Source organism: Pygocentrus nattereri, chromosome 16 (assembly GCF_015220715.1).
Source record: "Pygocentrus nattereri isolate fPygNat1 chromosome 16, fPygNat1.pri, whole genome shotgun sequence".
Taxonomy (NCBI): Eukaryota; Metazoa; Chordata; class Actinopteri; order Characiformes; family Serrasalmidae; genus Pygocentrus; species Pygocentrus nattereri.
In genome coordinates, this window is record NC_051226.1 from 39,189,703 (window position 1) to 39,212,514 (window position 22,812).

Here is a 22,812-nt window from a genome sequence, read left to right on the forward strand (position 1 = left end):
CCTAAAGGCCCTCGTAGCCCCCAACCTGCTATGGCCGGTGTATGCCCTCTTGTTGATGTAAAGGTGGATGGTGTAGATGTAAAATGTTTAGTTGACACTGGCTCCCAGGTTACTATGTTTGCAGAGAGTCTCTGTAAAGAACTGTTTCAGGACAAAGAGCTGGGTGGGTCTCAGAGGATACCGTGGCTGACCCTAAGGGCAGCCAATGGGCTTGATATCCCGTATATTGGATATATGGTGGTTAACTTTCAAGTAGGGGGTGCGGAAGTAGGCATTGTTCAGGTGGGTTCAGAGGTAAGCCCCTTAGGGGATGAGTTGCCTGAATGGCTAAAGGGTGAGACTTTGCAGGGCAACGGGCTAGATGAGGACCAGCAATGCAAATTACAACAGTTTTTGGCCAAGTGGCAGCATCTATTTGAATCCCATGATGAAGATTATGGCTGTACAGATGTTGTTAAGCACTGTATTCCCACTGGTGATGCCCCACCCATTTGGGAAAGGCATAGACCAGTCCCCCCTACCCTTTATAAAGAGATCCGTGGCCTATTGCAAGGTATGTTGAAGGGAAATGTCATAAGGGAAAATTGTAGTCCTTGGGCTTCTTGAGTTGGGGTTCTCGGGACTAGAACCTATTGGTGGGGGAGGATGTCACGAGTGACAGGCGAATTGTCAAAAAAAAAAAAAAAAAAAAAAGGGGCGATGTCTGTTTAAAGGGGACTTTTGGTTTGCCGAAATGGCCCGGAGAGTGATTAGTGGGACCAAAACAAGCGACAGCTGTGATCGCTCTAATTTCGACGACTGCACGTCCTCCTTTAAGGGAGATGGAGACTCAACTAGAGAGGGGCAAGCGAAGAGAAGAACGTGGGACAAGGCATGCTAGATCTGGACACTGAAAGAGCAGAGCGATGTTACTCACTGGACAAATTTACTGTGCTGCTCGGGCCGGAAGTGGAGCGAAGCGAGGGACTGCCGATTTGATCTGTTGGCCGGGAAGGTGGACTTGGTTCTTTTTGAATCTGTGTGGCGCTGCAGGCAGGTGTGGAGGGAACCCGAGAGACCCGACGTTCGTGGCATTATCTGAAGGCGTGTGGGAGAGAAGGAAGGGTGAGAACGCTCACCCTTCCCAGAGTTAAGTGTGCTGTCCCCAAACTACAAACTATTTTTACCCTTCTGCTCATCACCAGTTTTTGTTTTATTTGTAGGAAGCTTTTTAAGTATAGTTGGTTTTTAAACCACAAGTGCAGAAATGAGTCCTAGAGAATTTGGTTTTATTTATCTGGTTGCTGGTTAAATTTAATCCTGATATTTATTTTTCTGATTAGTGTGGGGGGTTTTTTTGGGGGATTTTTTCCTTAATGTGTGAAATTTGAATGTGGGGTGGTACTGGTGTGTTGGGTGGTGTAATGGATTTTATTTGCCAGTGCTAGTGGAAGAGTGTGTGTGTGTGCATATATATAAAACCGTCCCCTAAGACGTTTCTGGCTAGATTACAAATCTTTAGGTTTAGGTTTTTTAGCTGTTTTTAGATTGCTGTAATTCGATCTCTCGTTTGTTTTTTTGTTATTGTTTTCCTAGTGTTGACGCCGACTGGATCCCAGAGGGACTGTGGACTGCTTCCTCCCCATTCTTTTTTTTTAAATCAATATTCGGGGTCTGAACGGGAGTTGTTGTTTTTTAAATTTGTGGTTTATGGTGTTTTTAAATAAAGACTGTACACTCTATCCTCTACCGAGTGCTTACTGTCGACTCCACTGATCCCCAAGGTGTATACAAATTTATTTTAATTGGAAAAAGGGTTTTGTTGCCCATTCTTTTTAGGCCGTGACAGATGCAGCAGACAAGGGGCAAAACATGAGGAAAGCGATAAGGCAGGGAAGAGCAGGAGAGAGAGAAAGCCAGTCTGACGCAAAGAACTGTAATATGAAGGCGTGGGAGCGTCACTTCAGATTACAGTTTACCTGTTAACATGACTAACCTAATACAAAGAATTACTATATTAGAGTAACGTAATCTGATTACTTTCTGTTCATTTTGGACTGTCCTTTTTGGGTCGTATCATAAAATAGACTATGAAATTTTACTGTATATACACTGCTCAAAAAAATAAAGGGAACACTCAAATAACACATCCTAGATCTGAATGAATGAAATATTCTCATTGAATACTTTGTTCTGTACAAAGTTGAATGTGCTGACAACAAAATCACACAAAAATCATCAATGGAAATCAAATTTATTAACCAGTGGAGGACTGGATTTGGAGTCACACACTAAATTTAAGTGGAAAAACACACGACAGGCTGATCCAACTTTGATGTGATGTCCTTAAAACGGATGGTCTCCTGAGGGATCTCCTCCCAGACCTGGACTAAAGCATCCGCCAACTCCTGGACAGTCTGTGGTGCAACATGGCGTTGGTGGATGGAGCGAGACATGATGTCCCAGATGTGCTCAATCGGATTCAGGTCTGGGGAACGGGCAGGCCAGTTCATAGCTTCAATGCCTTCATCTTGCAGGAACTCTTGACACATTCCAGCCACATGAGGTCTAGCATTGTCCTGCATTAGGAGGAACCCAGGGCCAACAGCACCAGCATATGATCTCACAAGGGGTCTGAGGATCTCATCTCGGTACCTAATGGCTACTGATTGGTCTGCACTCTGTGAGCCACACGGACAGGACATCGACGGGCTCACAGAGTGCATCACGGACTACATTAATGTGTGGACTCCACTGTCCCAACCAGGACTGTTAAATGTTACCCAAACAACAAGCCATGGGTAACAAAGGACATTAAGGCTCTCCTCAACAAGAAGAAGAGGGCCTTCAGAGCGGGAGACAGGGTGGAGGTGAGAACGATCCAGAGGGAACTGAGGACAGCTATCAAGGAGACGAAGGACAAATATAGGAGGAAGCTGGAGTGGAAACTCCAGCAGAACAACATGAGGGAGGTCTGGAATGGAATGAGGACCATCGCCAGCTTCAGGTCCAGCAACAACGGAGGTCAGCGTGGACGGGGCCGACAAGCTAAATCTGTTCTTTAAAAGGTTTGACCCTGCAGGCTCTGCCCCCCCCATCCTGACTCCTCTGCTGCCAGTCCTCAGCAGACCATCCCACTCATCCCCCCTCCCCCTCCTGATAGCCTGCTCCCCTCCTGCGACAGCCCATCTCACACCTCCATCCCTCCCCCACCCACCACCTCTAGTGTGCGTCTCACTGCTGACAAGGTGACAAGACAACTGAAGAGACTCCACGCAAACAAGGCTGCAGGCCCTGATGGGGTTCCACCCAGGGTGCTTAAAGCCTGTGCCACCCAACTTTGTGGAGTACTTCAACATGTCTTCAACATGAGCCTGAGTCTCCAGAGGGTCCGCATGATGTGGAAGACATTCTGCATTGTTCCTGTTCCAAAGATGCCACGACCCAGTGACGCCAAGGACTACAGGCCAGTGGCACTGACGTCTCATGTCATGAAGACCATGGAGAGGCTCATCTTGTATCAGCTCTGACCCCATAGTCCAGCCTTTTCTAGATCCCCTCCAGTTTGCCTATCAGCCCCGCCTGGGAGTTGAAGACGCTATCATCTACCTGCTCAACCTAGCATACGCTCACCTGGATAAGCCAGCCAGCTCTCTGAGGGTCATGTTTTTTTACTTCTCCAGCGCATTTAATACCGTCTGGCCTGCTCTTCTGGGTGATAAGCTCACAGTGATGCAGGTAGATGCCCCCTTGTGTCCTGGATTGTTGACTACTTGACTGGCAGACCACAGTATGTACGCCTGCAGCACTGTGTGTCGGACAGAGTGGTCAGCAACACTGGAGTTCCACAAGGAACTGTCCTCTCTCCCTTCCTCTTCACCTTCTACACCACGGACTTCAGCTACTGCACAGAGACTTGCTACCTTCAGAAGTTTTCTGATGACTCTGCAATAGTTGGATGTATCAGCAAGGATGATGAGGAAGAGTACAGGGCGACGGTGAAGGACTTGGTGCGAGCGGAACCACCTGCAGCTAAATGTGACAAAGACAAATGAACTGGTGGACCTGAAGAGGTACAAGGCATTGGTGACCCCTGTGTCCATCAGCGGGGTCAGTGTGGACACTGTGGATGATTACAAATATCTGGGTGTGTATATTGACAATAAACTGGACTGGGCTAAGAACACTGACGCCCTCTACAGGAAGGGCCAAAGCCGTCTCTATTTTCTGAGGCGCCTGAGGTCCTTCAACATCTGCCGGACTATGCTCAGGATCTTCTATGAGTCTGTGGTGGCGAGGGCTATCCTCTATGCTGTTGCATGCTGGAGAAGCAGGCTGAGGGTGGCAGATGCCAACAGACTCAGCAAACTGATCCGCAAGGCCGGTGATGCTGTGGGTGTGGAGCTGGACTTGCTGACGGCCGTGTCGGAGAGGAGGACGCTGTCTAAGCTGAAGGCCATTATGAACAATGGCTCCCACCCACTCTACGACACAGTGATGAGGCACAAGAGCTCATTCAGCTCAAGACTCACTCTACCAAAATGCACCACAGAGCGCCACAGGAGGTCATTCTGACCTGTAGCCATCAAATTCTATAACTCCTCCCTCAGTGTGTGATTCACAAAACTCAATACCAAACTGTTCATATGTGCAATAATAACAATTGTGTGCGCAATAACTCAGAGGGACACTAACTTAATTTAAATAATTGTAACTGCTTTATACCTGATGTTTCTTATTACTATCACAATCACTGCCACCTTACTATACTCATAAGTACTTAAATCCTATGTACATACTATAAATTCTCTATATTGTCTTAAATTATTAGTAAAGTGTTTATTTTTACATAAATGGCTGCAACTGTAACAACTGCAATTTCCCCCTGGGATCAATAAAGGAATCTGAATCTGAATAATGGCAGTCAGGCTACCTCTGGTGAGCACATGGAGGGCTGTGCGATCCTCCAAAGAAACGCCACCCCACACCATTTCTGACCCACTGCCAAACCGGTCGTGCTGAAGGATGTTGCAGGCAGCAGATCGCTCTCCACGGCGTCTCCAGACTCTGTCACGTCTGTCACATGTGCTCAGCGTGAACCTGCTTTCATCTGTGAGGATCACAGGGCGCTAGTGGTGAATTTGCCAATCCTGGTGTTCTCTGGCAAATGCCAAGCATCCTGCACGGTGTTGGGCTGTGAGCACAACCCCCATCTGTGGACGTTGGGCCCTCATACCATCCTCATGGAGTCGGTTTCTAACCGTTTGTGCAGACACATGCACATTTGTGGCTTGCTGGAGGTCATTTTGCAGGGCTCTGGCAGTCCCTATCCCACTATTTTATATATATATAAACTGAGATGTTTGTACAGCAGAGTGTACTGTACCATATAAATAAGTCGACTTTTGAGTGTTGACATTGGATAATAAGTTCAAAAATCAAGGCTCAGCACATTCCAAACTGTTCTTCCTCCCAAGAGGAAACCAGCTCGAAATGCTGAGATGAGAAAAACAGTTTACTTCCAGATCAGATCACTTTGCTATGGAGGCCCCACGAGACCATACTTTTAAAAAATCTATTTCCTCACACAAAATCACAAAATTTGCATTCTCCTACAAATGTTTTGCATTCCCACGTTTATTTTTGTATTTATTCACAATAATTCAAAGAGTTCCTTTGCAAATGCAGTGGACTTTGTAAAGGAATGTAAACATTTTGCAAGGGAAAAAAATTGTGTTTGCAAATTTTCTTTTTGCAACGGCGCTTAAGGGGCTCAGTAATTTGCTGCTGTAGAATCTGGTGATTTAGAAAATACGGTTAAACGCCTGATTCAAATATCTTCAGAAGAACTGCAGATTTCTGTTTTTCTAATAAAAATAAAATACTTAATATAAATTCTGTTGACTGGCTGAAGTCATTTACTTCAAGTAATCAACCAGTCCTCCCAAAACTCTAAAACCTCTTCAGATCTCCAAGATTCTTGAGACATTTGTCATTAGCACTTCTTGCATTACTTGGATGTCTCCATGGATCACCACCTTATCGGGGTGGAGGGGTTTGCATGCTTGAATGATCCTAGGAGCTATGTTGTCTGGAGCAAAAGCTCCTGGTAGGGTCTCCCATGGCAAACTGGTCCTAGGTGACAGGTCAGACAAAGTGTGATCCATAATAACCCCTATGAAAAACAGGACTTGTGTACCCTGCCCGGATCAGGGATACTGGGGCCCCACCCTGGAGCCAGGCCTGGGGGAGGGGCTCGCCAGCAAGCGTCTGGTGGCCGGGCATTTACTCATGGTGCCTGGCCGGGCCCAGCCCGAAGGAATTACATGAGTCCCCCCTCCCATCGACCCACCACCAATGGGAGGGGCAGTAGTAGGGGTTCGGTGCTTTGTGGATCGGGCAGTGTCTGTAGGTGTGGGCCTTGGCATTCTGATCCTCGGTTGCTGAAACTGGCTTTTGGAACTTTGGAATGTTACCTCACTGACGGGGAAGGAGCTCGAGTTGGTGCGCGAGGTTGAGAGATACCAGCTAGATGTAGTCGGGCTCACCTCAACATACAGTTTGGGCTCTGGGTCCAATCTCCTTGAGAGGGGCTGGACTTTATTCTTTTCTGGAGTTGCCCATGGTGAGAGGCGGCGGGAAGGTGTGGGCTTTCTCATAGCCCCTCGACTTGGCGCCTGTATGTTGGGTTTTTCTCCGGTGGATGAGAGGGTAGCTTCCCTACGCCTTCGGGTTGGGGAACGGGTCCTGACTGCTGTCTGTGCTTATGCAACGAACAGCAGTTCAGAGTACCCAGCCTTCTTAGAGTCCTTGGGAACGGTGCTTGAAAGTGCTCCTCCTGGAGACTCTATTGTCCTACTGGGGGACTTTAACGCTCACGTGGGCAACGACAGTAAGACCTGGAGGGGTGTGATTGGGAGGAATGGCCTCTCTGATCTGAACCCGAGTGGTGTTCAGTTTTTGGACTTCTGTGCAAACCACAGTTTGTCCATCACGAACACCATGTTTGAACATAAGGATGTCCAAAGTGCACATGGCACCAGGACACCCTAGGCCGCAGTTCAATGATTGACTTTGTAGTCGTGTCATCGGACTTGCAGCCATGTGTTTTGGACACTCGGGTAAAGAGAGGAGCTGAGCTGTCAACTGATCACCACCTGGTGGTGAGTTGGATTGGGAACGTCTGGCAGAAGAACCTGTCAGATTGATCTTCTACTCACACCTCCGTCAGAACTTTGACCAGATATCGGGGGAGGTGGGGGACATTGACTCAGAATTCCATTCCTCCATTGTTGAAGCGGCTGAATGTAGCTGTGGCCGTAAGGTAGTTGGTGCCTGTCGGGGCGGTAATCCTCGAACCGACGGTTCGACGACCCCAGGCGAGAGATGCCGTCAAGTATTCCGTGGAAGGAATACTTTGAGGACCTTCTCAATCCCACCGACACATTCTCCAGTGAGGAGCCAGAGTCTGGTGACATGGGAATAGGCTTATCCATTACTGAGGCCGAAGTCGCTAAGGTAGTTAAGAAGCTCCTTGGTGGCAAGGCTCCAGGGGTGGATGAGATCCGCCCTGAGTTCCTCAAGACTCTGGATGTTGTGGGGCTGTCTTGGCTGACACGCCTTTTCAACATTGCGTGGACATCGGGGGTGGTGCCACTGGATTGGCAGACTGGGGTGGTGGTGCCTCTTTTTAAAAAGGGGGACCGGAGGGTGTGTTCCAACTACAGGGGTATCACACTTCTCAGCCTCCCTGGTAAGGTCTATGCAGGGGTACTGGAGAAGAGAGTCTGGCTTATAGTTGAATCTCGGATCCAGGAGGAGCAGTTCATGGGAGTTTGCCCAACCAGTCCACATGTGCTTTGTGGATCTGGAGAAGGCATTCGAATGTGTTCCCTGGGGTATTCTGTGGGAGGTGCTTCGGGAGTACGGGGTACATGGCTCTTTGCTACGAGCCATTCAGGCCCTGTAAAAACAAAGCAAGAGTTTGGTTCGCATAGCCGGCAGTAAGTCAGACTCGTTCCCAGTGAGAGTTGGACTCTGTCAGGGCTGCCCTTTGTCACTGATTCTATTCATAATTTTTATGGATAGAATTTCTAGGCGCAGTCAGGGGATGGAGGGTGTCCGGTTTGGTGACCTCAGGGTCACATCGCTGCTTTTTGCAGATGATGTGGTCCTATTGGGGACATCAGGCTGCAAACTTCAGCTTTCACTGGATCGGTTTGCAGCCTAGTGTGAAGCGGCCGGGATGACAATCAGTACCTCTAAATCCGAGACCATGGTTTTCAGGCGGAAAAGGGTGGAGAGCCCTCTCTGGGTCGGGGATAGGCTATTGCCTCAAGTGAAGGAGTTCAAGTATCTCGGGGTCTTGTTCACGAGTGATGGTACAAGGGAGCGAGAGATTGACAGGCGGATTGGTGCTGGGTCAGCAGTGATGTGGGATACCTGTCGATCTACGGTCCCACCCTCACCTATGGTCATGAGCTTTGGGTCATGACCGAAAGAATAAGATCGCGAATACAAGCGGCTGAAATGAGTTTCCTCCGCAGGGTGTCTGGACTCTCCCTTAGAGATAGGGTGAGATGTTCAGTCATCGGGGAGGGACTCGGAGTAGAGCCGCTGCTTCTTCATGTCGAGAGGAACCAGCTGAGGTGGTTCGGGCATCTGATCAGGATGCCTCGGGAGGTGTCACAGGCAAGTCCACCTGAGAGGAGACCCTGGGGAAGACCCAGGACACGCTGGCGTGACTATATCGCCCAGCTGGCATGGGAGCGCCTCGGAATCCCCCTTGGAGAGCTAGTGGAAGTGGCTGGGGAAAAGGAGGTCTGGGCCTCATTGCTTAGGATGCTGCCCCCCATGACCCGAACCCCGGAGAAGCGGAAAATGATGGATGGATGGATGGATGGATGGATGGATGGATGGATGGATGGATGGATGGATGGATGGACATTACTTGGCGCTCCTCTATGCTGACTGTGGCACTAAAACATTTTCTGAAATCAAAGACATCCTGCCGTGTCCACACCGTGACAATGACCACACATACAGTTGTCAGGATAGCCCACTTTAGACAGGGCAAGTAAAAAGGCACAAGAGCAGATTGAACATCTGCCTAAAGTCTCACTCAGTGTAGCTGTAACTGGAGAATCAGGGGCAGGAAAGTCAACCTTTATCAATGCATTTAGAAATCTGGATGATGAAGATGAAGGAGCAGCTGAAACTGGAGTTACTCAAACCACCACTGAACCAACACCTTACGAACACCCCACAGTGTCAAATGTGGTATTCTGGGACCTGGCAGGAGTCGGAACCCCAAACTTCCAGGCAAAGACGTATGATTTCTTCCTTAACATCTCATCAGAGAGGTTCAGGGGGAATGACTCCATGCTGGCCAAAGAGATCCAAAAAAAGAAAAAGCTGTTTTACTTTGTTAGATCAAAGATAGACAACAACATTCAGTCAGAGAAAAGAAAGAAGAAGGAGAGATTCAACAAAGAAGAAACTCTCTCAAAAATCTGAGAAAACTGCCAAGAGAACTTAAAGGAATTCGGAAATCCCAAAGTTTTCCTGATTTCCTCCCTGGATGTTTCTGAATTTGATTTCAACTGGCTGGTAGCCACACTGCTATCAGAGCTCCCACAGCATAAGCAGTGTGCTCTGCTGCTGTTGGTGCCGGTCAGTTCTGTGGCTATTCTAGAGGAGAAAGTGAAAATGTTTGAGAAAGAGATCTGGGCTGCAGCTCTTCTGTCTGCTGGAATTGCAGTGGCCCCGGTGCCCAGTCTGACATTCACTTGGTGATATGGCTATTATAGGGTCTTTCTTCACCAGGTGCTACTACGCCTTTTGTCTTGATGACAAATCACTAGAAAAGCTCTCAGAACGAGTGAACAAGCCAGATTTGACGACCCTTGAAAAGTCCCCTCTACTAAAGGAACTTGCACAAACCTCAGCTGTCAGAATGGGAGTGTCAGCATTGGGACAGTTCCTGTGTAGTTTGATTCCTGTTGCTGGCAGCGCCGCAGCAGCAGACATCTCTTTCACTACAACACGTGATCTGCTTCAGAAAAGCCTGAAAGAGCTGGCAGATGAAGCCAGAAAGGTGCTGAGAGAGGCAGGATTAGAGTGACGAGAACACCCTGAGATACATCAGGAGAAAGTACAACTGATTGAAATACAAGTAAGTAAATTTAGTAAAAAAGTAAAAAAGTAAGTAAGAGTAAATATGTATGTATGTATATTATATACACACACCTGAGATCATTCTTCTAGTGATTGTTCTAAATGTCTGTTCTAATTGTTCTAAAACAATGAAAAGTAATTCTCTGTTGCACAATGAAATATTCTTGTAACAAAGGTTTATAGTTTTCAGCTTCATTTATGCTCTTAAATACCTAAGAAATGTCCTTTTTATACCAGAATGCTTGTGGTTTGTTATCTATGTTTATATGTTGACTTTACTGATGAGTACTCACGTCTTTTTCTCCGCTTTTTATTTACCAGTAACCACTTTGGTAGAATACGGTCTCATAAGTACTCGTCTACTTAGAAACTAGTTTACAATTTTCCTGTTTCAACAATATATTTTCTCACTAGTATCTAAACGCTTTCACCCATAATTCTGAATACAATGGCCCAAATATTACAGAGCTTTTAAACAACAAAAGACCCTCAGAAGTTTACTTTAAACTTCAAGTTCAGAGCAGAAGCCCTATTCCTAGAAGAAGACCATGGCTTCATTTCAAGATAGAGGCATAAATCACAGTCTTTTTTCCGTTCTCACTCACACAGGAAATGTGTGCATCCTGTTTTTAAAAGATTTAAAAGATTCAACCAGCAGTGTGCTGGGTTCTGTATCTTCTGCAGATTACGCTGTTGCCAGGAAGAAGGTTAATGCTGTTTGTTTAAAGCTATATACTTGACTGAAATAAACATATAGCTGAGCTTAAAATCAGAATAGAAAAATCAGAATCCTCAGTTGGAAGACTCTTCGGCGGGTTTCTGAAGCAGCTTGTTTTGTCTCCTCTGGAATTCGAACTGCAGAAAAGATCACCAAATCAGTTTCCAGGTCACGGAAGAGAGATTGGTGGGTAAAAGCAGTAACTTTTAAAAAATTAATTAATTATTTTTAGAGTTACTGGGCGCAGCCAACATCTGTCTGATCGGTCACAGCCTACCTGTGAATCAAGAGAGGACAGCAATGTAAGCTGGCTCTGCAGAGAAAATCTGATTTACTTGGCTTAGTGGCTTCTGTCACAACCACAATTTCAAGCTTAGAAGCAGCGTAACTGAAGGTAGGAGAATATGCAATGTATCTACAAGCTTTTAACCAACTTAGAAAGCAGGCTACAACTTTGATTGACTCAATGACTTCTAAACTTTTTTGAGTGTTACATGTTTTGTCATTCAAGCCACGCTGTAAAAAAGTGACACATACGCAGTGGTGAATGAAGTCAAGTACCATGGACCTGAGTTAAAGTCGAGACCCCCAGGCATCGTTTCTCTCTCATGCAGTGAGAGTAGGTAGAATGTGATGTGTCACTGCAAACACGACAGGCTGCACCACGAGCCCATGGTGTCACATGTGTCCCGGCGGGATTGCAGACAGGCTGGCTGTGTATGCATCATTCTAAAACTGTTGAAGAAAGAAATAATTTGAGAGAAATTAAAACTGCCTTAGCTGCTCATGAGACTTTTTTCACATTTTGGAACTGTTAGTTAATTTTAGCTCATTTCAGCGTTAAAATCTGGCAAGAAAACATTAACAAAAGCAAGTCAAACTGGACTTCTGCCAATAAAATAATTACTAAATGTTCTGTTGATTTGGCTGAGAAAAAGACCTCCCCATCTTCTTTCCAGAAATCCAAAACCTCTTCAGATCTCCAAGATTCATATGACATCTTCAAAAACCTAAACATCATCTTCATCATTTTTTTACTGTAACAGAATCAAAGGTCTTTTTTATGAATTGCATCCTGAACATGTAACGCTACCCAATCCTGTGTGACTGTCCAAATTCCTCATATTACAATGAAATTCTCAATGTTCATTTTTCTTTTTGGCAGCATTTGGACCTCCTCTACACTGACCTGCCAGGAGTCGGAACCCCAAAGTTCAAAGCAAAGAGATATGCTAAGGCAATGAAGTTTGACAGGTATGACTTCTTCCTTATCATCTCATCACGTAGATTCAGGGAGAATGACCTCATGCTGGCCAAAGAGATCAAAAAAAGAAAAAAGCAGTTTTACTTCATCAGATCAAAGATAGATATTGATATTACATCCATCCATCCATCCATCCATTTTCTAAGCCGCTTCTCCGTTAGGGTCGCGGGGGGATGCTGGAGCCTATCCCAGCAGTCTTCGGGCGGAAGGCAGGATACACCCTGGACAGGTTGCCAGTCCATCGTAGGGCATTGATATTACAAGTGAAGAAAATAAAAGGGACTTTAACAGAGAAGAAACTCTCAAAAATCAGAAGAAACTGTGAGGAAAACCTAACAGATTTGGGAGATTCCAAAGTTTTCCTCATAAACTGCCAGGATCTTACTGCATTTGATTTTGAGGAGCTTGTTGAAACTCTAAATTCAGAGCTCCCTCAATTTATGCAAGATGCTCTGGTGTTGTCTGTGCCGGTCAGTTCTGTGGCTATTCTGGAGGAAAAAGTGAAGATTGTTGAGAAAGTAATCTTGGGTGTAGCCACTGTGTCTGGAGGAATTGCAGCGGTTCCGGTGCCTGGCCTGTCATTCGCATGTGATACGGCTATCGTGGGGTCATTCTTTACCACGTGCTACCACATCTTTGGGCTTGATGACAAATCACTAAAAAAGCTCTCAGAACGAGTGAACGAGCCAGATTTGAAGAACCTAGACAAGTCCCCTCTATTAAAGGAACTTGCACAAACATCAGCAGTCAGAATGGGAGCGTCAGCAGTGGGAGAGTTCCTGTGTAGTTTGATTCCTGTTGCTGGCAGCGCCGCAGCAGCAGCCATCTCTTTCACTACGACACGTGATCTGCTTCAGATAGGCCTGAAAGTGCTGGCAGATGAAGCCAGAAAGGTGCTGAGAGAGGCAGGATTAGAGTGACGAGAACACCCTGAGATACATCAGGAGAAAGTACAACTGAAGGAGAGTAAAAGACCAAATCACTGGGCGTGCACACACACACACACACGCACACACACACACACGCACACATACATGCACACGTACACACACACACACACAGACACACATACGCACATACATACGCACACACACACCACATATATACACTCACCGGCCACTTTATTAGGTAAACTGTTCAGTTGCTTGTTAACACAAATAGCTACTCAGCCAATCACACGGCCGCAGCTCACTGCATTTAGGCGTGTAGAGGAGGTCAAGACGACTTGCTGAAGTGCAGACCGAGCATCAGAACGGGGAAGAAAGGGGATTTAAGGGGCTTTGAACGTGGCGTGGTTGTTGGTGCCAGACGGGCTGGTCTGAGTATTTCAGAAACTGCTGATCTGCTGGGATTTTCACGCACAACCATCTCTAGGGTTTACAGAGAACGGTCCGAGAAAGAGGAAATATCCAGTGAGCGGTCAGTTGTGTGGATGAAAATGCCTTGTTGATGTGAGAGGTCAGAGGAGAATGGGCAGACTGGTTCCAGATGATAGAAAGACAACAGGAACTCAAATAACCAACCAGAATCTCTGAGGAACGTTTCCAACACCTTGTTGAAAGTCTGCCACGAAGAATTAAGGCAGTTCTTTAGGCAAAAGGGGGTCCAACTATTTACTAGCAAGGTGTACCTAATAAAGTGACAGGCAAGTGTATATAAAGTGCCCAATGATTTTGAGTTCCCTTGCAAGTGTGTATATACACACAGATATTTGTACACACATGTATGTACAAAAGTTGGCACGCTGTGCAGAATGTAAATAAAAATATAATGTGATATCATGTAAACCACATTTTTAAAGGCAAATTGTACAAAGACATCATATCAAACGTTCAAACTGAAATTTTATTGCATTTCGAAAAATATATGCATATTTTGAATTTGATGCCAACATGTTCCAATAAAGTTGGGACGGGGGCGTGTTCACCGCTGTGTCCATCACCTCTGCTTAAAAAGACGTCGTCTGGACGGCAGCAGATGTTGATAAAACATGTTTATATCATTCAGCTTTAATGGCGCCTTCACAGATGAGCACGTCACCCAGGCCATGAGCACTAATGCCCCCCTAAACCATCATGAATACCGGCTTTAGAACTGAGCACTGATAACAAGCTGAGTGGTCTTCAGCCCGGAGGACGCAGTGTCCATGATTTCCTAAAGAATTTCAAATGTCGATTCGTCAGACCGCCGGACACTTTTCCACTTCCCCTCAGTCCATTTTAAATGAGCTCCGGCCCAGAGAAGGTGGCAGCGTTTTTGGATCCTGTTTATATTTGGGTTCTTCTTTGTGTTTTAGAGTTTAACAGCGTTTGTGGATGCAGTGATGAACTGTGTTTACAGACAGTGGTTTTCAGAAGTGTTTCTGAGCCCATGCAGTGATTTCCACTACAGAATCATGTCTGTTTTTAATGCAGTGCTGCCTGAGGGCCCAAAGATCACGGCCAGCAGATACTGGTGTTCAGCCTCGTCCCTCACAGACAGAGATTTCTCCAGATTCTCTGAGTCTTTAATGATATTCTGCACCGTAGACGATGAAAAGCAGAAGCTCTTTGCTGTTTTATGTTGAGAAACGTTCTTCTTGAGTTGTTGCTCTATTTGATGGTGCAGTCTTTCACAGAGTGGTGACCCCTCCTCCTCTTTACTGCTGAAAGACTCCGCCTCTCTGAGATGCTCTTTTATAGCCAATCATGTTACTGACCTGCTGCCAGTCAAACACCAGGTGTTTTTTTAGCTTCACACAACTTTTTCAGTTTTTCCGTTTTTCAGTTTTTGACATAATCTGAAAATGCCTGTTACTCTTTATTTGGTGTGTAAACTTCATGAGGACCACAGGAAACGGCCCAGAATTAAGAAGTTTGTTTTTTCCTTTTTTCCTGTAACGGAGGATTACAAATGTTCCGTTTCTAATGAAATGTTGATACATTACAAGACCGCTACTGATATACAAATACAAATAAATAAATAAATAAATAAATGTCTCCATGTCGAAGTCTTGCTTCAAAATCAATGATTATGCATTCACACACCATCCGACCGCTTCATTACGACACCTCTCTTTTCCCAAACAGATTCTTTTTCTAATGCTTGTTCTAAATGTCTCTTCTAATTGATCTACATCAATTAAAAGCGCATCTCTGATTTACAATTTAATTCACAATTAAATATTTTTATAATGTATATGTATAAGAATATGTATAAGTATATAAGTATAAGAAATTTCCTTTCATACCAAACTTTGTACCAGAATGTTTCTGAATTATTATCTCTGTTTATATGTTGATTTGACTGATCAATGTTCATCTTATCAATATCCTTGTGTTTTTCCTCACTTTTGTTCAATAACATTTCCTGAATAAAATTTTAATGTTATATAATGTCTTCTCTCAGTGATTTGTGTGTCTACACCAAAACAACTAAAAAGCATAAACAGTAAACACTATTAGAAATTTTCACATTCTTGATGTATCATAACTGCATAAACATAACTTTTGAAAATATTCTACACAGATCTGCAGCGGTTACTTTAAGTCTAGCTTCAGTTTTCATTTCAATTACTCTAAACAAGATTTGGACGACATCGCAACACAAGCTGAAAGCAGAGGTTATTTGAAGGGTGCAGGGTGTAAAATTGTTGTATACAGTTTGTTCTAGATGAAGAAATGAGCTTCAAACTAAAACACAGGATGCCAGCAGTGTTGTCCATACAACATCAGCCATAGGGGAAAATGTCATCTATTGCTCTTACTCCTCCCTGACTTGCAGGTAAGAAGTAAATCTCAAGTCTTGAGACTCAAGTCCTGAGTCAGTACAAGCAAGTCTCAAGAGCCCAGAGTCTTAAATGAGTCCGTGTGCATTCTTCAGCAGATGGCATTTTAACATGGAACACTAAAGTTCATGGTAACTGTACTAAAGTCAGTCTAATAATAATTACAACCCTATGGGTCACAATCGTAACGTGGAGCGTGGTAGCGGACGCATGTGCGGAGGTAAGCAACTTTTATTGAGGGCAAAAGCAAAGTCAGGGTCATTATGCTCCAGGGTCAATGAGCCAATACGGAGAGATCAGAATCCAACTAAACACAGACAGGGACTCAAACTACAATACATACAACTACAAAGACCAGCAGCAAGTCACGTGAGTTAGCTGCAAATTTCTCATGCAGCTGTTTTTTTGTGAGTACCACTTACTTTTCCAGCCTTTTGTTGCCCCTGTCCAACTTTTTCTAGATGTAAATGAGTTAATGTTTCTCATGAAATGGTAAAAGGTCTTACTCTCAGCATCTGATACGTGCTCTACGTTCTACTGTGAACAAAATATGGCTCATTAAGATTTGAAATTCATTCGATTCTGTTTTCATTTACATTTATTCACATTTTACACAGCCGCCCAACATTTTTGGAGTTGGGAATTGTATTTAAGCTGAAAAAAAAGTAATAGAATTTGTAAGGCTTGTTGTCTTAGAAGGATTTTGGAATTGTCAATAAGCTTCTTCACATTAACGGAGTTCAAAAACACAAATTAGTTCTTTCACTTTCTCCTTCCACAGGAATTTGGAAGACCTTGCCAAGTGTGCCACACCCATATTTCACCCCCACACTTCAGTTACCTGTTTCAAAACCCGACCGGCTGCTGAAGCGTGTGCATCTCGTTTTGAAGGTAAATTAACATCATGATTTTTATGTCACACTGTAAAAAACGACATGACACTCACTAGTTTATTAAAACAAGCGTTCTCATGACTGAGGCTGTAATGGGCTGCTGTGTTTCTGTGCGAGTAATAATTCTTATTTTTAATCATGATTTACTCGATGATGCTGAAAATAATGTGAAAGCAGACGATATTGATCTGATGTACCTCTTAAAAAGAGTGAAGGTATTTCTACATGAATTTGACTGATTTTGCAGTTTGAGTGTCTTTTCTGTTGCAGCACATTTCTTGAGCTGTTGACGTTTACGGCGCTGGACAGCTGTTACATCTTTATGAACTGACCGACACGCAGAACCAGGAGGCAGCTGGATGTAAGTGCAGGAGTGTGTCCATAAGAGCTAGAAGGGGCTGAACACGTAGCTAAGAATTGATGAATGTGAATCTGTAGCAGACTTGAAACAGTAGTCTAGACCAGTCACGCACACCCCAGGAAGTGGAGATCTGAAGGTTTATTCCTGAAGTAGCATGGGGCAGTAGTGAGCTCAGGCAGCCAGAATAGCGCTCTCGCACTCCCCGTACAAGCGTCCACTATGCTTCTCTTATGTTCACAAAACATGTGTAATAAATTATAATGTAAACATATATAGCAAAACTTTAAACAGTCTATAACTGATTTCAAGTTACAAAGCTTAAAGTATTGCAGAGAATCACTTAAGCTACTGAACTCTGCTGCTTCATTTAAGTATAAACGCTGTACACAACAGTGCCACCAGTCGGCGCTCGGGAAACATGAAAAAAAGAACGGAATTAATACAACTTAAAAAATGCGTTGTGACCGTACAGCGTCTTAACCAACATATTAGAGCCCGATATAAATATCTCAAAATTATTACAGCAAAAATAAATGAAAAAAGTGAATAAAAAAAAGCAATAAAAATAATAACCTCAGCTACAAATCCATGAAACTGAAAGCAATGCAGCAGACAAGGGGCAAAGCATGAGGAAAGTGATAAGGCAGGGAAGAGCAGGAGCGAGAGAAGGCCAGTCTGACGCAAAGAACCATAAGATGAAGGCGTGGCAGCGTCACTTCAGATTACAGGTTACCTGTTAACATGACTAACCTAATCTAAAGCATTACTATATTAGAGTAACATAATCTGATTACTTTCTGTTCCTCTTGGACAGTTTATATATATATAAACTGAGATGTTTGTACAGCAGAGTGTACTGTACCATATAAATAAGTCGACTTTTGAGTGTTGACATTGGATAATAAGTTCAAAAATCAAGGCTCAGCACATTCCAAACTGTTCTTCCTCCCAAGAGGAAACCAGCTCGAAACGCTGAGATGAGAAAAACAGTTTACTTCCAGATCAGATCACTTTGCTATGGAGGCCCCACGAGACCATACTTTTAAAAAATCTACTTCCTCACACAAAATCACAAAATTTGCATTCTCCTACAAATGTTTTGCATTCCCACGTTTATTTTTGTATTTATTCGCAATAATTCAAAGAGTTCCTTTGCAAATGCAGCAGATTTTGTAAAGAAATGCAAACATTTTGCAAGGGGAAAAAATTGTGGTTCAAATTTTCTCTTTGCAACGGCACTTAAGGGGCTCAGTAATTTGCTGCTGTAGAATCTGGTGATTTAGAAAATACGGTTAAACGCCTGATTCAAACATCTTCAGAAGAACTGCAGATTTCTGTTTTTCTAAAAAAAATAAAATACTTAATATAAACTCTGTTGACTGGCTGAAGTCATTTACTTCAAGTAATCAACCAGTCCCCCCAAAACTCTCAAACCTCTTCAGATCTCTAAGAACCTTGAGACATTTGTCATTAGCACTTCTTACATCTTATCATTTTTATTACTGTAATGGAATCAAGTAAAGTTTTTTTTTGTATTGTATCTTGAATATTTAATGCTACCCAACCCTGTATGACCCTCCAGAATTTCCCATGTTACCCCAATTCCAGTGAAGTTGGGACGTTGTGTAAACCATAAATAAAAACAGAATACGATGATTATTTACAAATCCTTTTCAGCCTGTATTCAACTGAACACACTACAAAGACGAGATATTTAATGTTCAAACTGATCAACTTTATTGTTTTTTGAAAATATTCACTCATTTTGAATTTGATGCCTGAAACACGTTCCAAAGAAGTTGAACAGGGGCAATAAAAGACTGGGAAAGTTGAGGAATGTTCAAAAAACACCTGTTTGGAACATTCCACAGGTGAACAGGTTAATTGGAAACAGGTGTCATGATTGGGTGCGTGGTTCGGGGCGAGGTTCACCCCTTTGTGAACAACTGCATGAGCAAATAGTCCAACAGTTTAAGATCAACGTTTCTCAACGTGCAACTGCAAGGAATTTAGGGATTTCATCATCTACAGTCCATAATATCATCAGAAGATTCAGAGAATCTGGAGAAATCTCTGCAGGTAAGCAGCAAGGCAGAAAACCAGCACTGAATGCCCGTGACCTTCGACCCCTTAGGCGGCGCTGCATTAAAAACCCACATCATTCTGTAACGGATATTCCCACATGGGCTCAGGAACACTTCGGAAAACCACTGTCAGTGAACACAGTTCGTCGCTCCGTCTACAAGTGCAGGTTAAAACTCTGCCATGCAAAGCGAAGCCACATATCAACACCACCCAGAAACGCCGCCGGCTTCTCTGGGCCGAGCTCATCTGAGATGGACTGACGCAGAGTGGAAAAGTGTCCTGTGGTCTGACGCGTCCACATTTCACACTGTTTCTGGAAATCATGGACGTCGTGTCCTCCGGGCCAAAGAGGAAAAGGACTGTCCGGATTGTTTTCAGCGCAAAGTTCAAAAGCCAGCATCTCTGATGGTGGGGGGGGGGGGTGTTAGTGCCCATGGCAGGGGTAACCTGCACATCTGTGAAGGCGCCATTAATGCTGAAAGGTCCATACAGGTTTTGGAGCAACATCTGCTGCCATCCAAGCAGCGTCTTTTTCAGGGACGTCCTGCTTATTTCAGCAAGACGATGCCGAGCCACATTCTGCACGTGTTCCAACAGCGTGGCTTCGTAGTAAAAGAGTGCGGGTACTAGACTGGCCTGCCTGCAATCCAGACCGTCTCCCATTGAAAATGTGTGGCACATTATGAAGCTCAAAATACGACAGCGGAGACCCCCGGACTGCTGAGCAGCTGAAGCTGGACATCAAGCAGGAATGGGAAAGAATTCCACCTACAAAGCTCCAACAATCAGTGTCCTCAGTTCCCAAACGCTTATTGAGTGTTAAAGGAAAGGTGATGTAACACAGTGGGAAACACGCCCCTGTCCCAACTTCTCTGGAACGTGTTGCAGGCATCACATTCAAAATGAGTGAATATTTGCAAAAAACAATAAAGTTTATCCGTTTGAACATTAAATATCTCGTCTTTGTAGTGGATTCAATTGAATTTAGGTTGAAAAGAATTTGCAAATCATCGTATTCTGTTTTTATTTATGTTTTACACAACGTCCCAACTTCACTGGAATTGAGGTTGTACAACACGACCCTGTAAGACATTTCTGTAAATTTACAGTGTTTATTTTACAGCTTGGTCATTCAGAGCAGTGTATAGGTTTACAGTAATATACTTCAAAATGCAATGTACTATAAAATTAAAGTAAAATACCGTAAAATATTTACCATGAATACAGAGTACTTTACTGGCGATTCTGCTGCCAGTAAATTACTGTAAATTTTACAGTATTTTTACAGAGTGGATACAGTATTAGACAATAAGATAACAATAACGAATTCTTCATTTTAATGAGCACAGTTGGTTAGATATAGTTATGCTTGTGTAAGCCGCACTGCAATGCCTGAGGCATCTTTAGAAAGTTTATCTCCTGAAATTCGTAATGTTCACTTTTGTTTTGGCAGCATTTGGAGCTCCTCTACGCTGACTGTGGCACTAAAACATTTTCTGAAATCAAAGACATCCTGCAGTGTCCACACCGTGACGATGACCAGCCGAAGCTGTGATGAAAGTGCAGCCATACAGTCGTCAGGAGAGCCCACTTTAGACAGGGCAAGTAAAAAGGCACAAGAGCAGATTGAACGTCTGTTTAATGTCTCACTCAATGTAGCTGTAACTGGAGAATCAGGGGTAGGAAAGTCAACCTTTATCAATGCATTTAGAAATCTGGGTGATGAAGATGAAGGAGCAGCTGAAACTGGAGTTACTCAAACCACCACTGAACCAACACCTTACACACACCCCACAATGCCAAATGTGGTATTCTGGGACCTGCCAGGAGTCGGAACCCCAAAGTTCAAAGCAAACACATATGCTAAGGCAATGAATTTTGACAGGTATGACTTTTTCCTTATCATCTCATCAGAGAGGTTCAGAGAGAACGACTCCATGCTGGCCAAAGAGATCCAAAAAAAGAAAAAGCTGTTTTACTTTGTTAGATCAAAGATAGACAACAACATTCAGTCAGAGAAAAGAAAGAAGAAGGAGAGATTCAACAAAGAAGAAACTCTCTCAAAAATCAGAGAAAACTGCCAAGAGAACTTAAAGGAATTCGGAAAGCCCAAAGTTTTCCTGATTTCCTCCCTGGATCTTTCTGAATTTGATTTCGACTGGCTGGTAGCCACACTGCTATCAGAGCTCCCACAGCATAAGCAGTGCGCTCTGCTGCTGTCGTTGCCGGTCAGTTCTGTGGCTATTCTAGAGGAAAAAGTGAAAACGTTTGAGAAAGAGATCTGGGCTGCAGCTCTTCTGTCTGCTGGAATTGCAGTGGCCCCGGTGCCCGGTCTGACATTCGCGTGTGATACAAGTATCATGGCAACTTTCTTCACCAGGTGCTACTACGCCTTTGGTCTTGATGACAAATCACTAAAAAAGCTCTCAGAACGAGTGAACAAGCCACATTTGAAGACCCTTGAAAAGTCCACTCTTTTAAAGGAACTTGCACAAAACTCAGCGGTCAGAATGGGAGCGTCAGCAGTGGGAGAGTTCCTGTGTAGTTTGTTTCCTGGTCCTGGGAGCGCCGCAGCAGCAGCCATCTCTTTCACTACGACACGTGATCTGCTTCAGAAAGGCCTGAAAGTGCTGGCAGATGAAGCCAGAAAGGTGCTGAGAGAGGCAGGATTAAAGTGATGAGAACACCCTGAGATACTTCAGGAGAAAGTACAACTGATTGAAATATAAGTGATTAAAAAAATAATAATAATTATATATATACACACACACACACCTGAGATCTTTCTTCCAATGATTGTTCTAAATGTCTGTTCTAATTGTTCTAAAACAATGAAAAGTAATTCTCTGATGCATAATTATAATTAAATAGTTTTGTAACACAGGTTTATGGGTTTCAGCTTCATGTACGCTCTTGAATACCTAAGAAATTTCCTTTTCTTACCAAACTTTGTACCAGAATGCTTGTGGTTTGTTATCTATGCTTATATGTTGACTTTGTAGATGAGTACTCACGTCTTTTTCTCCACTTTCATTGTGTGACATTCTCTGAATAAAGTTTTTTTCATGCCATGTTGTCTCTACACCAAAACAGCTATAAACTATAAACAGTAAACACTATTAGACTCTTTTACATCCTTGATGTGTATTATAGCCGCATAAAAATAACTTTTAAAAATAAAAACTTTTAAAAAGCAACAGCTGCATTTTGTGTACCTTTAGATTTTATTTCTTTCATTCATTCATCGTCATTAACCGCTTAGTCCAGGTAGGGTTGCAGTTGGGAGGGTAGAAAATCCCAGACAATCCAGTCCCCTGCAGCTTCCTCCAGCTCATTCTGGGGGATCCCAAGCCTCTCCTAGACAAACTTGGAGATATAATCACCAACATCGGGTCCTAGGACAACATTGTGGTCTTGTCCATGTAGGCTGTTCCACTTAGAGGCGTTCACCACTACAGTCCAGTACAGTGACCACATTACTGCTGCCAACTGTCCCAGCCTGCTGCCTATCTCATGATCCCTCTTCCTATTGCTCACCAACAAGACCCTAAGATACTTAAATTCCTCCAC

General features: G+C 43.9%; 1 protein-coding gene and 2 pseudogenes across 3 annotated transcripts; all 3 read left to right on the plus strand.

The window, feature by feature from the left end:
- The first annotated feature begins 114 nt into the window (after nucleotides 1–114).
- LOC108442145 lies at nucleotides 115–9,939 on the plus strand (annotated as a pseudogene).
- LOC108442150 (interferon-inducible GTPase 5-like) lies at nucleotides 8,951–22,439 on the plus strand. Of its 3 annotated transcripts, none has more exons than XM_017722046.2 (5): nucleotides 9,948–10,153; nucleotides 12,039–12,127; nucleotides 16,685–16,794; nucleotides 17,067–17,157; nucleotides 20,696–22,439. In XM_017722046.2, the coding sequence occupies exon 5, from the start codon at nucleotides 20,778–20,780 to the stop codon at nucleotides 21,918–21,920; it is 1,143 nt and encodes a 380-aa protein (XP_017577535.1). In that variant the 5' UTR covers nucleotides 9,948–10,153; nucleotides 12,039–12,127; nucleotides 16,685–16,794; nucleotides 17,067–17,157; nucleotides 20,696–20,777; the 3' UTR covers nucleotides 21,921–22,439. The 3 variants fall into 3 exon arrangements, with proteins under 3 accessions (XP_017577537.1, XP_017577535.1, XP_017577536.1); XM_017722047.2 differs by lacking the exon at nucleotides 9,948–10,153 and adding an exon at nucleotides 10,725–11,059; XM_017722048.1 differs by lacking the exons at nucleotides 9,948–10,153; nucleotides 12,039–12,127; nucleotides 16,685–16,794; nucleotides 17,067–17,157 and adding an exon at nucleotides 8,951–8,983 and having other exon boundaries at nucleotides 20,753–22,439.
- Nucleotides 9,935–13,201, plus strand: LOC108442146 (annotated as a pseudogene).
- Nucleotides 22,440–22,812: the final 373 nt, after the last annotated feature.

What these genes read in the sequence shown, in the direction of transcription:
- LOC108442150 (XM_017722048.1), top strand. Translation starts at nt 20,778, where the DNA reads ATGACCAGCCGAAGCTGTGATGAAAGTGCAGCCATACAGTCGTCAGGA.